This window comes from Bubalus kerabau, chromosome 5 (genome assembly GCF_029407905.1).
Source record: "Bubalus kerabau isolate K-KA32 ecotype Philippines breed swamp buffalo chromosome 5, PCC_UOA_SB_1v2, whole genome shotgun sequence".
Lineage (NCBI taxonomy): Eukaryota > Metazoa > Chordata > Mammalia > Artiodactyla > Bovidae > Bubalus > Bubalus kerabau.
This window is the reverse complement of record NC_073628.1, coordinates 115,126,675-115,139,562: the sequence shown is the minus strand read 5'-3', so window position 1 is coordinate 115,139,562 and position 12,888 is coordinate 115,126,675. Positions and strand designations below refer to the sequence as shown.

General features: G+C 35.6%; 1 protein-coding gene across 8 annotated transcripts in view; it reads right to left on the bottom strand.

Annotated features, from left to right (window-relative positions):
• The window catches only part of RALGPS2 (Ral GEF with PH domain and SH3 binding motif 2), a 166,426-nt gene that overhangs the window by 83,314 nt on the left and 70,224 nt on the right, over positions 1-12,888 (bottom strand). For 7 of the 8 annotated variants that reach the window (XM_055582763.1, XM_055582764.1, XM_055582762.1 and 4 more), the window contains exon 6: positions 4,290-4,379. The exons of the other annotated variant lie outside the window; for it this stretch is intronic. In XM_055582763.1, the coding sequence (XP_055438738.1) occupies positions 4,290-4,379 (90 nt within the window). The remainder of the gene's footprint in view (positions 1-4,289; positions 4,380-12,888) is intronic. 8 annotated transcript variants of the gene reach the window in all.

Genomic DNA, 12,888 nt, shown 5'->3' with positions numbered 1-12,888 from the left:
TCCAAGTTCAAAGAAAGGCCTGTGCCCAGGATCTTGATTTGTGTCCTACTCAGGTACCCCTGCCCCGTAGATGAAGGCAATGGCACCCCAGTCCAGTACTCTTGCCTGGAAAATCCCATGGATAGAGGAGCCCAGTAGGCTGCAGTCCATGGGGTCGCTAAGAGTTGGACACGACTGAGCGACTTCCCTTTCACTTTTCACTTTCATGCATTGGAGAAGGAAATGGCAACCCACTCCATTGTTCTTGCCTGGAGAATCCCAGGGACGGGGGAGCCTGGTGGGCTTCCATCTATGGGGTCGCACAGAGTTGGACATGACTGAAGCAACTTCGCAGCAGCAGTAGCAGCAGGTTCACTAATGGGAGAAGGAAATGGCAACCCACTCCAGTATTCTTGCCTGGAGAATCCTATGGACAGAGGAGCCTGGCCTGTGCCCTGTCTGTGTTTAGGGTCGCACAGAGTTGGACACAACTGAAGCGACTTAGCAGCAGCAGCAGCAGAACCCCTAACATTCCAGGGCTAGGGTTCAAGCTTGCTTTTCACAGCCCTCCTCAGTTTCTGGCTTCCTCCCACCTGAATCCCCATTCCTTTGTTCCTTGTTCATGCTGGGACATCTACCTGCCTCCCAACACTAGATGTTGCTTTTTCTAGCCTCCATGCAGAAGAATCCCATATGATGCTGTGCATGCATGCTAATGCTAGGTTCTATCACTTTACCAAGAGATCATCTACTTTTGTCAAATTATTGCTAATTGCTCAGATTTCTTCAAACTATCAGATGTTTACACCTCAAACGTCTTAGCATGTAAAACTGTCCTTAGTCATCAAGAAACTCCAAGACAAAAATTGCCTGTTTTGAATATGAGAACCAAGGAAAGGCGAGGGGTTCTATTCTTTTGATGAACTCTAACTAATACCACCTTAATTCTGGTCTGAAAGAACTCCCATAAAATTTCAAGAAATATGAACTCAAGTTTAAAAAAATAAAAAAGGGGAAGGGAAAAATAAGGACTCTTTCTGCCATCTTTCTGTGCCACCATAATGGGGTGCATGAATGTCTTGGCTGATGCTCTCTCGAGTATCAACAACGCTGAAAAGAGAGGCAAAGCCAGGTGCTTATTAGGCTGTGCTCCAAAGTCATCATGAGGTTTCTAACTGTGATGATAAAGCATGGTTACATTAGTGCATTTGAAATCACTGATGATCACAGGGCTGAGGAAATTGTTGTGAACCTCACAGCCAGGCTCAGTAGGTGTGGAGGGATCAGCCCCAGATTTGATGTGTGACTCAAGATCTATTACTAGAAAAATGGCAGAACAACCTGCTCCCATCCCATCAGTTTGGTTTTATTGTACTGACAACTTCAGCTGTCCTCATGGACCAGGAAGAAGCAAGACAAAAACACAGGAGAGAAAATCCTTGGATTCTTTTTCTTTTCCTAGGGATGTAGATTCATAAAAACTAGGGATGCAAATTCATACAAACAAAGTGCCTCAGAGGAAAAATAAGAAAAAGAAAATGAAACAAGAATTCACAAATGGAGAACAACATCAGGTACTGGCTGTGAATGAAATGAAAAGGAAGGCACTGTCCAAAAAGCAACACAAAAGCTAAGGAGTCTTTTTAAAAATGTGAAATAAAGGTTAAAAAGACATAAAAGGTAGAGGGGAAAAAGGCTAATATTTATCTAAATGGAGCTACAGAAGGACATGATAAATAATGGGATAGAAACAATATGAGAGGTGAAAGTGAAAGCTGGTCAGTTGTGTCCGACTCTTTGCGACTCCACGGACTATACAATTCATGGAATTCTCCAGGCCAGAATACTGGAGTGGGTAGCCTTTCCCTTCTCCAGGGGATCTTCCCAACTTAGGGATGAAACCCAGGTCTCCCACACTGCAGGCAGATTCTTTACCAGCGGGGCCACAAGGGAAGCCCAAGAATGCTGGAGTGGGTAGCCTATGAGAGATAATGGTGGATTATTTTCCCAAATTACTGAAAGACATTCCCAGGGTGAGTAAGCTCAAGAAATCCCAAGCAAAGTAAATAAAAAAATGAATCATGAATTTGGAATCTCATTTTTCAAGAACAAGGGTGACAGAAAGATGCTTCCAGATAAAATAAAGAGAGCTTTAAAAAAGATTTTAAAATGGTGCCAGAATGATTATTCATATGGAAAAATATGAACTGGAATCCATAATTACATGTATTATATCTAAAATTTAAGAATTAACTACCAAAATCAAAGCTATAGAAGAGTAATGTGTGAGAAAATCTTTGACATTTTCAGAGTTAGAGTAAGATTTAAATGAGATAGTCTTTTAGGCATAAGACAATAAATAAGACAATAAAAGTTAAAGATTAATATATTTGACTATTAAAGAGCATCTGTATCAAAAGACAACAGGAAAAGAGTTGTAATATAGGTCACAAATACGAAGATGTATGCAAAGAATATAGCAAAAAACTTTAGCATCTGGGATTATATTTATTAAACTATAAAAGTCAAAGACCAACACTGTAACAGAATACTGTTCAAAAAAGATCTCGAGCAGACATTTCAGGAGAGAAAAACATAAACAGCCAAAACACAAAAATGTTCATTCTCATCAGATTCAATGAAAGCTATTGGTCTCACTGTCATTTCTTTGAAGGTAATTTGTCTTTTCTCTCTATATTTCTAGTATTTTTTTTTTTTTGACTCAAATAGTGCCAGCTGCCAATTTATTTTTTTGTTTTGAAATTTTTATTTATTTATTTTTTAAATTTTATTTTATTTTTAAACTTTACAATATTGTGTTAGTTTTGCCAAATATCGAAATGAATCTGCCACAGGTATACATGTGTTCCCCATCTTGAATTTACACAAGAATGCTGTGTAAGTAGTGGTATTGATAACAGCAAAAATCCAGAAACTCCTTCCTAAGTCTCTAGCCTGTCTACTGGCCCTATGGACTTCAAATTTGCCAGCCTCTCCCCAACTCAGTCACATGAGATAATTTCTTAAACCTTTTTATACATGTTATACATTTACATGTGTGGGTTTTTTCTGACTCTATAGACCCTAAGTGAAACATCTACTAAAAGAAGAGAAAGACTTGCCTGTTTTATAAGAAACAAAATAGAAGGCAGAGTCCCCAGTGGGGTTCAAGAGACAGTAATGGACAAAAAAATTATGAATTTAGACCTTGGGGTAAAAGTAAGCACTATCAGAAATAACTCAAAGTATGAGTCTGAACTGGAATTAAATGATTATTTGATGAGAATAATGACAGGTTTAATGGATTTGGTGGTTTTGAGTGGAACATTCATAAAAAAAAGAAAAAAACTAACAAAAACACCAGAAAACAATAATGAAAATTCAGGATCTATGGAGAAAAGACATGGATTCTACTAGCTAAAATCAAATCTTTAACATATCACAAAGAACGCTTTTTAAAATTTTATGACACTTCTGAAAAAATAACAACTTTTAAGAAGGCTAGCTCTGCCACCTAGTGCCACAGAATGTTAGAATACAATTGCTCCCAGATGCTCAAGGAAACGACGGAAGAGTTATGACTTACAATGATCACAATAATTTACAATTGTAAAAATCGTATCCTCAATTTATTCCATCTTCCTTCATTCACAGGTGAGATATGTTATGTATTTATTATTAGAATAACGAATGTGGCTACCATTATACCTCTTTTCAGTCAACTTGACATAAATCTGGAGTTGTTACAAATTTTAGTAAAATTCTGTAACCTCTTGTGGAATGTCCTATTCCATCTTCCTATCTAAATTTTAACTGTCTTTGAAATCCATGTTCTATTTCTCCTGCTGCATCTATTATCTATGTTACTTAACGTATTTGGTTAACACCCTCATTTATACTGTTCTTTTAAAATTAAGTCTTATTCTCCACATGGTTGGCAGAATAATCTATTTTAAAGGCAAATAACTGATATGTATTTCCTCACTCAATCCTGTAAGGCTTTTTTAGTCATCTGCAGAATATACCAAACTATTTTATAACTATTAAACTTCATCATAATCTGACCTCTGCCCAAATACAATTCAGCTTCTCGAGAAAGAGAGGAAAAGTATAAAAGAAAGGGGAGGAAGATAGGAGGAACAGAAGAAAAGGCAAACGAAACAGACAGGCAATTTAAAAAATTAACTCACGTTAATCAGTAGGCCTTATTTTCCAGCGTCAATAAATAGTGACTCTAGTGACACAGGCAAATACTTGCTCACAAGCATCGTAAACGACTGAATTAAAAAACAAGCACAAGTTTATCTCACCTTAGCAGTTTTAATATAGTGGCTCAAAACTTCTGCTCTAATTTTTAATGTCTGAGCATGAAGAATCTCTCTAACAACCCAAAAGCTTACCTGCAAATAAAAAATAAAAATAGGTGAATGGTAAGATTCTTTACTTACAGGATCAAAGAATGACAAGAGCTACCTGATGAACCACTGAGAATTGTGTAAAAATACTTTCTCTTGGCCCTGACTCATCACCAGGACATAACTCTTCAAATGTTGCACATACTTCATACACATATATAGACAGACAGATATAGACATGAGTATTTGTTTGTGTGTGAGTCCTTGAGCTCTCTGTGACTGTAGCCCACCAGGCTCCTTTGTCCATAGGATTTCCCAGTCAAGACTACTGGCGTGGGTTGCCACTTCCTTCTCCAGGGGATCTTGCCAACCTAGGGATTGAACCCACGTCTCTTGCATTGGCAGGCAGATTCTTTACCACTGAGCCATCAGGGAAACATATACACACATTCGTACAGACACATAAAAACATCATAATGATTTTTCATCTATAAAAGCGAATGTAAAATTTGAAGGAAAAGAGAAAGCAATAAAACCAGAATGATGCAACAAGAACAGTATACTGCCGGGAGCCGGCGAGAGACATTCCACTCGTGACAAAGGTCATGAGGAAGGAGGCTCGGCATATGCAAAGGCGGGATCGAGCCTCGGGAGTGCCCCCGGATATTCTCGAGCATCTACCCCCAAAAAACCAGAGTCTGCCTACTTTATTGCTTTATGCTCTCACCTCTGACTTTACTGGGGGCTGTTCCCCACCACCATCTCACTCTCTCTGTCAAAGAGTTAACTTACAGCTCCAATTAATAAAGTTCCTGGGCAATTAGGAGTGTTTAAATCCAAACCCCTCAGATGGCTCTCTAACTCGCCTGACAAGCTTACCCGGACTCCTACAGCTATGCATACAATTGTTTACAGTCTCCCAGCCTCGAGAGGCACGGGAAGCCTAAGATATTCAAATAGCTTAGAGCCTCTCAGAGAGTTAGAAACTGTCAGAATAAAACTAGTAAAAGATTTCATTGATGAGCCAATGTTTGTTGCCAAGTTTTCACATCCCCTGAATTGTATCCTTGAATGTGTATTAATTAATATAGTTGGTATGTAGAAAAAATAAGTAGTGGCCTCGGCGTTAGTAACTTTAGACACTTAAGGTAATAAATTCTTTCCTTTGTAAGCCCATTACACATCCACCCTATAGGAACGTAATCTTATTTTCGGAAGATGGCGCCAAACCTTAAAATAATTACTCTTAGAGAAAATAAGTCTTTGTTGATAAGTCCTTGTCAAGAGTCATAAAATGTTAATAGGCCTCTGGCCAGAAGATGATGTAAATCACCTAAACCATTTGTATACGATAAATTTGCAGGAAGGAAACCTTGGTTTTTGATAAGCATCAAAGACTGATGACTTTGCATCCCCTATTATCCTCTATGTGTAACTTAGGGTATAGAAGCCCCTGTTGAAAATAAAGCTATGGGCCTTGCTCACCAACGCTTGGTCTCCCCATGTCATTCTTCCCTTTAACTTCCAGCTGAGTGTCCATCTGGAGCGCGGATATCCTCTGTGACCATTTATTTGCCTGGGCTTCTAAGACCCACTCGAGAAGGTGTCTAAGGTGGGGCACCTTCCGCTATTCGAGAGGGCGCCTGCGGCCTCCGTGGTCAGAGCTAACCTGGTGTCACGGGTTATATTGATTTTCCGCGTAAACCAAGCCATTCAGCTTCTTTTCTCCACTGAATTTTCCTACTGAGCTATCCTCATTCTATTACTCTTTATTATCTCTAATTAACATTTGAATAGGTCGCCTAGCCGTCTCTCCTTCGAATACCCTGGATCAGCCGGGGCTGGACCCCGGCAGTATACAAGTGTTTTTTGCTGTATTTTATAACACTCTGGCAGAATTAGATAAGCTCTAAGATCAGACTCTGTAAAACATGCTACTTACAGTATGTTTTTCTGTGTCTGTATAATCCCATGCTGCCATTTATTTACATGGAGTAGAATCCTAAATGTAAAGAATCTCAAGTATGGTTTTCCTGATATGAATAGGATAAAATATAAAACTACTTAAAGAAAAATATATCTAAGTCATTCTAAAATCAAGATTGTATTTTTAACAATTATGTAATGCTTTCTAATTCAATGAAACCATCTTCAAAATTTCTTTTAAAAAACAATAAACATCATTCATCATAAGGCAGGATGGGTCTGTAACATTATTAAAATGCTCTGGTGAAAATAGTGTGCTTATCATATGACACAGAGTAATATGTATGTAATATACATTTTTTATATAACGTATTTCAATTCATGTACTATAAAAGCAAAATCAAAGCACTATCAGTTGGTTCAAAATTATACAAATCTAAAAGTAGGATGTAGTTAGAAATCTCAGTGCAAAAATAAAGCCACTGCCACCTTTTCTTCTGAGAAATATTTCAGAATTTATTTGCAACTTTCATCTATAAACAGACTGTCAAAATTTGTATATTTTAAAGTGTATATGTAAATGTAAAATGAATATATTTTACAAAGACATCTTTATATTTGTTACTATATTTGAGCTACTAATGACAATAATTATCCCTGATTCTAATAAATTTTACTTCTAAAATGTATCTAAAGTTAAGGTTATTTTAACAACAACCTTGTGCTGTCCTGTGCTTAGTCGCTCAATCGTTTCCAACTCTTTGCAACCCCGTGGACTGCAGCCCGCCAGCCTCCTCTGTCCATGGGGATTCTCCAGGCAAGTATACTGGAGTGGGTTGCCACACCCTCCTCCCCAGGATCTTCCCAACTTAGGGATTGAACCCAGGTTTCCCTGGGCATTGCAGGTGGATTCTTTACCAACTGAGCCACCAGGGAAGCCCAACAACAACCTTATTAGAAAATATTAATTATGATTCAATCTAAACTTCATGATCACTGACTTAATAAATTTAATGTCAAATTTTAAGACAAATACTATGGTAATTTAAAAACATGGCCACAAACTCTTTGTCACTCCTCACACTGAAAGTTGGGGGTATACGTCACCTCTCATCGAACCTAGACAAGCTCATGACTGCTTAAAGGAATAGAAAATTAACAAAACTGATACTGACTTCCGTGACAAGGTCATAAAAGAGCATGCAGCCCATGCCTTGATTGTTGGAACATTCTCTATGGGATTCCTAAACTACCACGTAAGAAGTCCAGCTACCCTGAGACCTCCATGACTGAAAGGCTAAGTGTAGGTGCTTCCCAATTCACAGTCCCATCTAAAGCCAATCACACCTGATAATACTGCCCCAGAATGATCAACAGCAAGACACAGTTTAATGAAATTACTGGACTTAAAAGAGAAAAATCTTTAGGCTAAGAAAAGAGAAAGTGATTTTTAAGGAAAAGAAAATTTAATTATCATCAGACTTTTTAATAGCAACACTTTGCCAGAAAAAAAAAATGGAGTACTACATCAAATATTATCAAGGAAAGAAAATTTCATACAAAGGACAGGCAAACTTATCAATGTGTAAGAACTCAAGAATTATTGTTCCAATGAGCCCTTCCTGAGTAAATGCCTGGAGAACAGGCTTCAGAGAATCAAATGACTAGAGAAATACCAACATTAGAAAGACAGTGACCATTAAATACACACATGCACAGAAATAAGAATGATAAGGGTTAAAAGAAGGAGAGTACATTATATAATGCCTATATGCCCAGACACTATATACTATTTACTATAAAAGAAATACAACATTTGCAAAAATATGTACATAACTGTTTAAAGGCATTAGTATTGCTATTCTGAGACTGTTATTTGTTTATGTAGGTTAAGGCAAATGAGTAACTTGTAGGATACTGTATCACACCCCAAATTTATGAAAAACCAGGTTGCAGGTGTGGAAGAAAGGATATACAGATATAATATGGAAGAGATTAAGTAAAACTCTGATCTTGAATTTGAATTAGAAGTACTAGTATGAATTTATGAAATATTTTATCTTCAAGTAGTTGGTATATATATGTGTGTGTATATGACATATAGATATCCTAGCTATATCTGCTAAAAAAGCCTAGAAATTATGGTCACTCTAATAGCAATGAGCATTTTTAGCAACTAGGTCCATTTCCTACTATGAGAAACCAACATTTGTTAAAGAAATGCTGATTCCAGGCAGAGAGCTGGTAATGGACAAAATGAACATGCAACGTCTTTGCAAACAAAAGCAAAGAAACTGTTCAAGATTACAAGGGTCATGAGAAAGGTCATGAAAGCCAACCTGAAGAGGCTCCTGTTGGCCAATGACAGGATAATATGAGTTTCAATAATGATAATAATGGCAATGAAAATACTGATTCACATCATATATGTTTACATTTATGAGTTTAAAATAAAATTAAAAAATTAAAAACTACTCTGTCATTGTTAAATGATGACAGAACACCAATTCATTATCTTGAAAACCGCTAAATACAGCAAGAAAAATCAAATACTTATTCTTTCTTACCTGTATGAAATGGAATCTCTAGGTATGCAAATACTAGATGAGGGAAAAATATCTCTATAAAATTATCCCCACTAAAAATATTTCTTTATATCTAATATCTAATGTATCTACTAATATCACAGAAAAGATCTGATGAAGAAACCCCATACAACCCAGACTCTTGCCAAAGGCACTGAACCCAACTGAACCTTTGGAATTAGCAGCTAATTTCCAGAGAACATAGAACATATACTACACAAAATGCAATATAGACTATGGGAGACTATGGGAGACTCTAGAGGTTCTTCCACAGGAAATAGTAAGGAAGAGAAAAGGATAAAGGGAGAAATTGCAAATTAAAAAGTCGCAAACATTTAACAAATTAAAAAAACTGGCCAGGCTAAGTTAGGGATCCATATTTATGTGATAAAAACTATAAAAATAAATACATGACAGTGAGTGCTATAAAAGTCAGGACAGTACTTATTGTTGGAGGAAGAAAGGCTGTGAACTGGGATGAAGGCACATGGAGGGGTTTCTAGGGTAGTTCCCAAACTTTCATTAAACCATATGTTTGATTTGTGGGTTCTTTTTGTATCCATGCTTTATTTTACAATAAACAGTTTAAAGTAAAAAATAAGAGAATAATACACATGACCAGAGAAATCTGAAAATGACAGAACGTCTGAAAACGAAAAAAAAAAAAAAAAAAGTAAAAGTAAAATTAGGAAGAACTGAATGAAAAAGTCCATGAAGAGAATGATCTCTGTTTTCCTTATTCACTAATATATCCCCAACATCAAGACCAATATTCAGGACATAGTAGGAGCTTAGTAAATATTTAAATGAATTAAAATAAAAGTTGAGTCATTTTACATCAATTAGATTTCAAAGTTTAATGACACCAAGTGCTGATAAGGATACACAGTGATGAAAGCTCAAAGCAAACTGGTACAATCATTTTTAAAAATATATATTGTCTTATGTAGTTAAACATGGATATACTCTCTCTGACACAAATTTTGTATTTAGGAACACATTTTTCAAACAAATCAGTGTTTTCCCCTTATTTTATGGTAATCAATTTAGTAAGTTTAAGCAGCAATTTTTTTTTTTTAGCAAAGACCAAAGTACATATTGTCCAATACAGGTAAGTATTATTTCAGAAAACTTTAGTTTGTATATTCAGTTACAATGTAAAAATATTTTATATTATTGTGGGTCATAGCAAAAAATGTTTGAAAGCCACCAATTAGAGAAACTACTGCACGTACGCACCCAAACTCTTAGAATATTCATAGCAACATTCTTCACAACAGCAAAAAATTAGGAGACACATTAGTCCACCCTCAAAATTAGTCTACCCTCAAAAGAATGATGAATTCTTTCTGATACATTCATACAATGAAATGCTAGAAGATAGCACTGAAAATCAATGAATAAGCACTATATACATTATCATGGATACAGCAGAGAAATACAAGTGAAAAAAACCAACCACAGAAGTCTGTATATAGTCTGATGATATGTTTTACAAAGATGAAAAGCAAGATATACAATATGTTGTTTAGGGGCACAACTTTTTCTGGTAAATCTACTCATATAGGAATTATAACAAGAGTTAAACTTTTTTAAATCAAATTAAGAAAAGACAAAAGAGAAAATTTTTTTCAGATAATAGTTACCCTTTTAGTGAGGACAGAGCAGAGAACATATAAAATGCTTCAATAGTTTTGGTAATATTCTTAGTTTAGGTGGTGAATTCACAGTTGTTTTATTATAATACTTCCTAATATACATTAGATTAACGATATGAACCTGCCAGTTCCGTAGGCCAGAATCGGCAGTTTCAGAAGATTCAAACAAACATTTAAAGTATTTTAGGAATGAGTCAAGTATTTCATTAAAAAGTAAATCTTAGAAAACTTTTATTCAGAGGTTATTTCTAACTGTAGCTGCTTTATTCAAGCTTTTATAATCATATAAAAGTGTTATGAAAACCTTTTATTTATAGCCAAACATTTGTTAAGCTTTAAAGATAATTTCCTAACTTTTTATCATGGAAATCTTCAAACGTATACTGAACTAAACATAATAATAATGAACTCCCCAGTACACATCAACCAGCTTCAACAACCAAGTTATGGCCAAGTTTTCTCACTTCTACTCTCATCCCACTCTCAAATGCTCCATTAATACTGTGAAGCAAATCACAGACAATATATGATAGCATCTATCAACATTTTCAAAAAGGAGTCTTTCTATAAACATAACCTAAAATTAATATCATTTCTAAAAACATTAATTTCTAATTAATCAAATTTCCAATTATCTAAAGGTAACATTTAAAAAAAATTTAGACAACCTTTCCGCCCCCACCAAAAAAAAAAATCAGAAAGCCACTGGCCAGAAGGCATAAATAAAAGTGACCAAAGAAATAGCCAAAATAGAATGAATATTAAAATTTTGATAGAGTCAAGTCACAGGAGACTATACAGATACTTAAAATGTTTTCAGTGATTTTATCAATATGATACAGTAACATTTCATGATATGTTAAGACAACAGAACTGTAAATTATATGTACAACATGATTTCTATTAGATTAAGAAAAAAATAAAGAATGGAAGAATATATACTAAAATATTAGTAACAGTCATCTCTGAGTGATTCTGCACCTACCCCCCAGCTTTTCATACATTTCTACATTTTTTCAGTTTTCTGGCAATGTGTGCTAGTGTTTTGATTATCAATTAAAAAAGCATAGTTTTAAAAAGATGTGAGAGAGTTCCATCTCTGGTAATGTGGAGAAGCAGGTATCTCTGGAAATGCTCCTCTGATTATAATTACAAATTATAAAAACAGTATTTAAAAGCACAAGAGAGGAACCAAAAGAAGGCATAAATTGGAGAAAAGACCTTTGAAAGAAGTAAGATGCACTGGATGAGATTTGCACTTATAAAGTTAAGTGTCTGAGGACATTCAGAGTTACAAGGTGGTGCACCGAGAATTTTAGAGAAGGCCACAGTCTTGATGGCTTCAAGAGTCAGAGAACAACTGGCTAGACAATAAGGGGTGACATTCTGGAAAGGTAAGAAAAGTCCCCCAAATCTATATAAAAACTTGATCCAAATCTCCAGTTGACCTCGGAACTGTGCATGTGCAGGGAAAACTTTAAGAAGCCCAGATAAAGACAACATCTGGAAAGAACCGATCTATTCTCCAACAAGAAAGAGAATTTAGAGTTTGAGCCCTGCTGAGTTAACTCAGTCCGTCAGTCAGTTCAGTTGCATGTCATGTCCAACTCTTTGCGACCCCATGGACTGTAGAATGCCAGGCTTACCTGTCCATCACCAACTCCTGGAGTTTAATGCTTTTTCTCTTAATACTCAGTCAACTTTTTCTTTTTCTTTGTGTGTCTGGTAATTTTTTCAATTGTATAGTCATCATTATGGATAATGTTATAGAGACTGTGGATTTTGTTGTCTTCTTTCAAACAGTAATGATTTTATTTTAGCAACTTCCTGCTAAAATTGTGTCAGATGGGGCAAAAAAAAAAAAAAAAAAAAAAAAAAGGAGGACTCAACTATATGCTATCTACAAGAAACTCATTTTAAAAATAAAAGTCTCTGGAGAAGGAAATGGCAACCCACTCCAGTGTTCTTGCCTGGAGAATCCCAGGGACGGTGGAGCCTGGTGGGCTGCTGTCTATGGGGTCACGAAAGAAAAAAAAAAAGAAAAAAAGTCTCTTTGCAACTTCTTTTGTAATTTGCTATTTCAGATTTCCCATCACACTTCTAAGAGAAAATAACAGAATAATGGAATAACTAAGTAATGAATTTTATTACAGATCAACTGTAATCTTGATTAAGTGTAAAAGCTTTTGGTACACATATTTGACCCTAACAATCTTTTGACTTACTTAAGAATAATATTAGTGTTTAAAAATCTAAAGTCAAATTTGTGGGTATTGTGACAATGTTTTTGTTGGCAAAGAAAAAAGTTTACCATGATGATAAATCCTGACCACTCCAGAAAAAATTTAAAACAACTGCCATATAGTTTAAATAAGCAACTCAGTA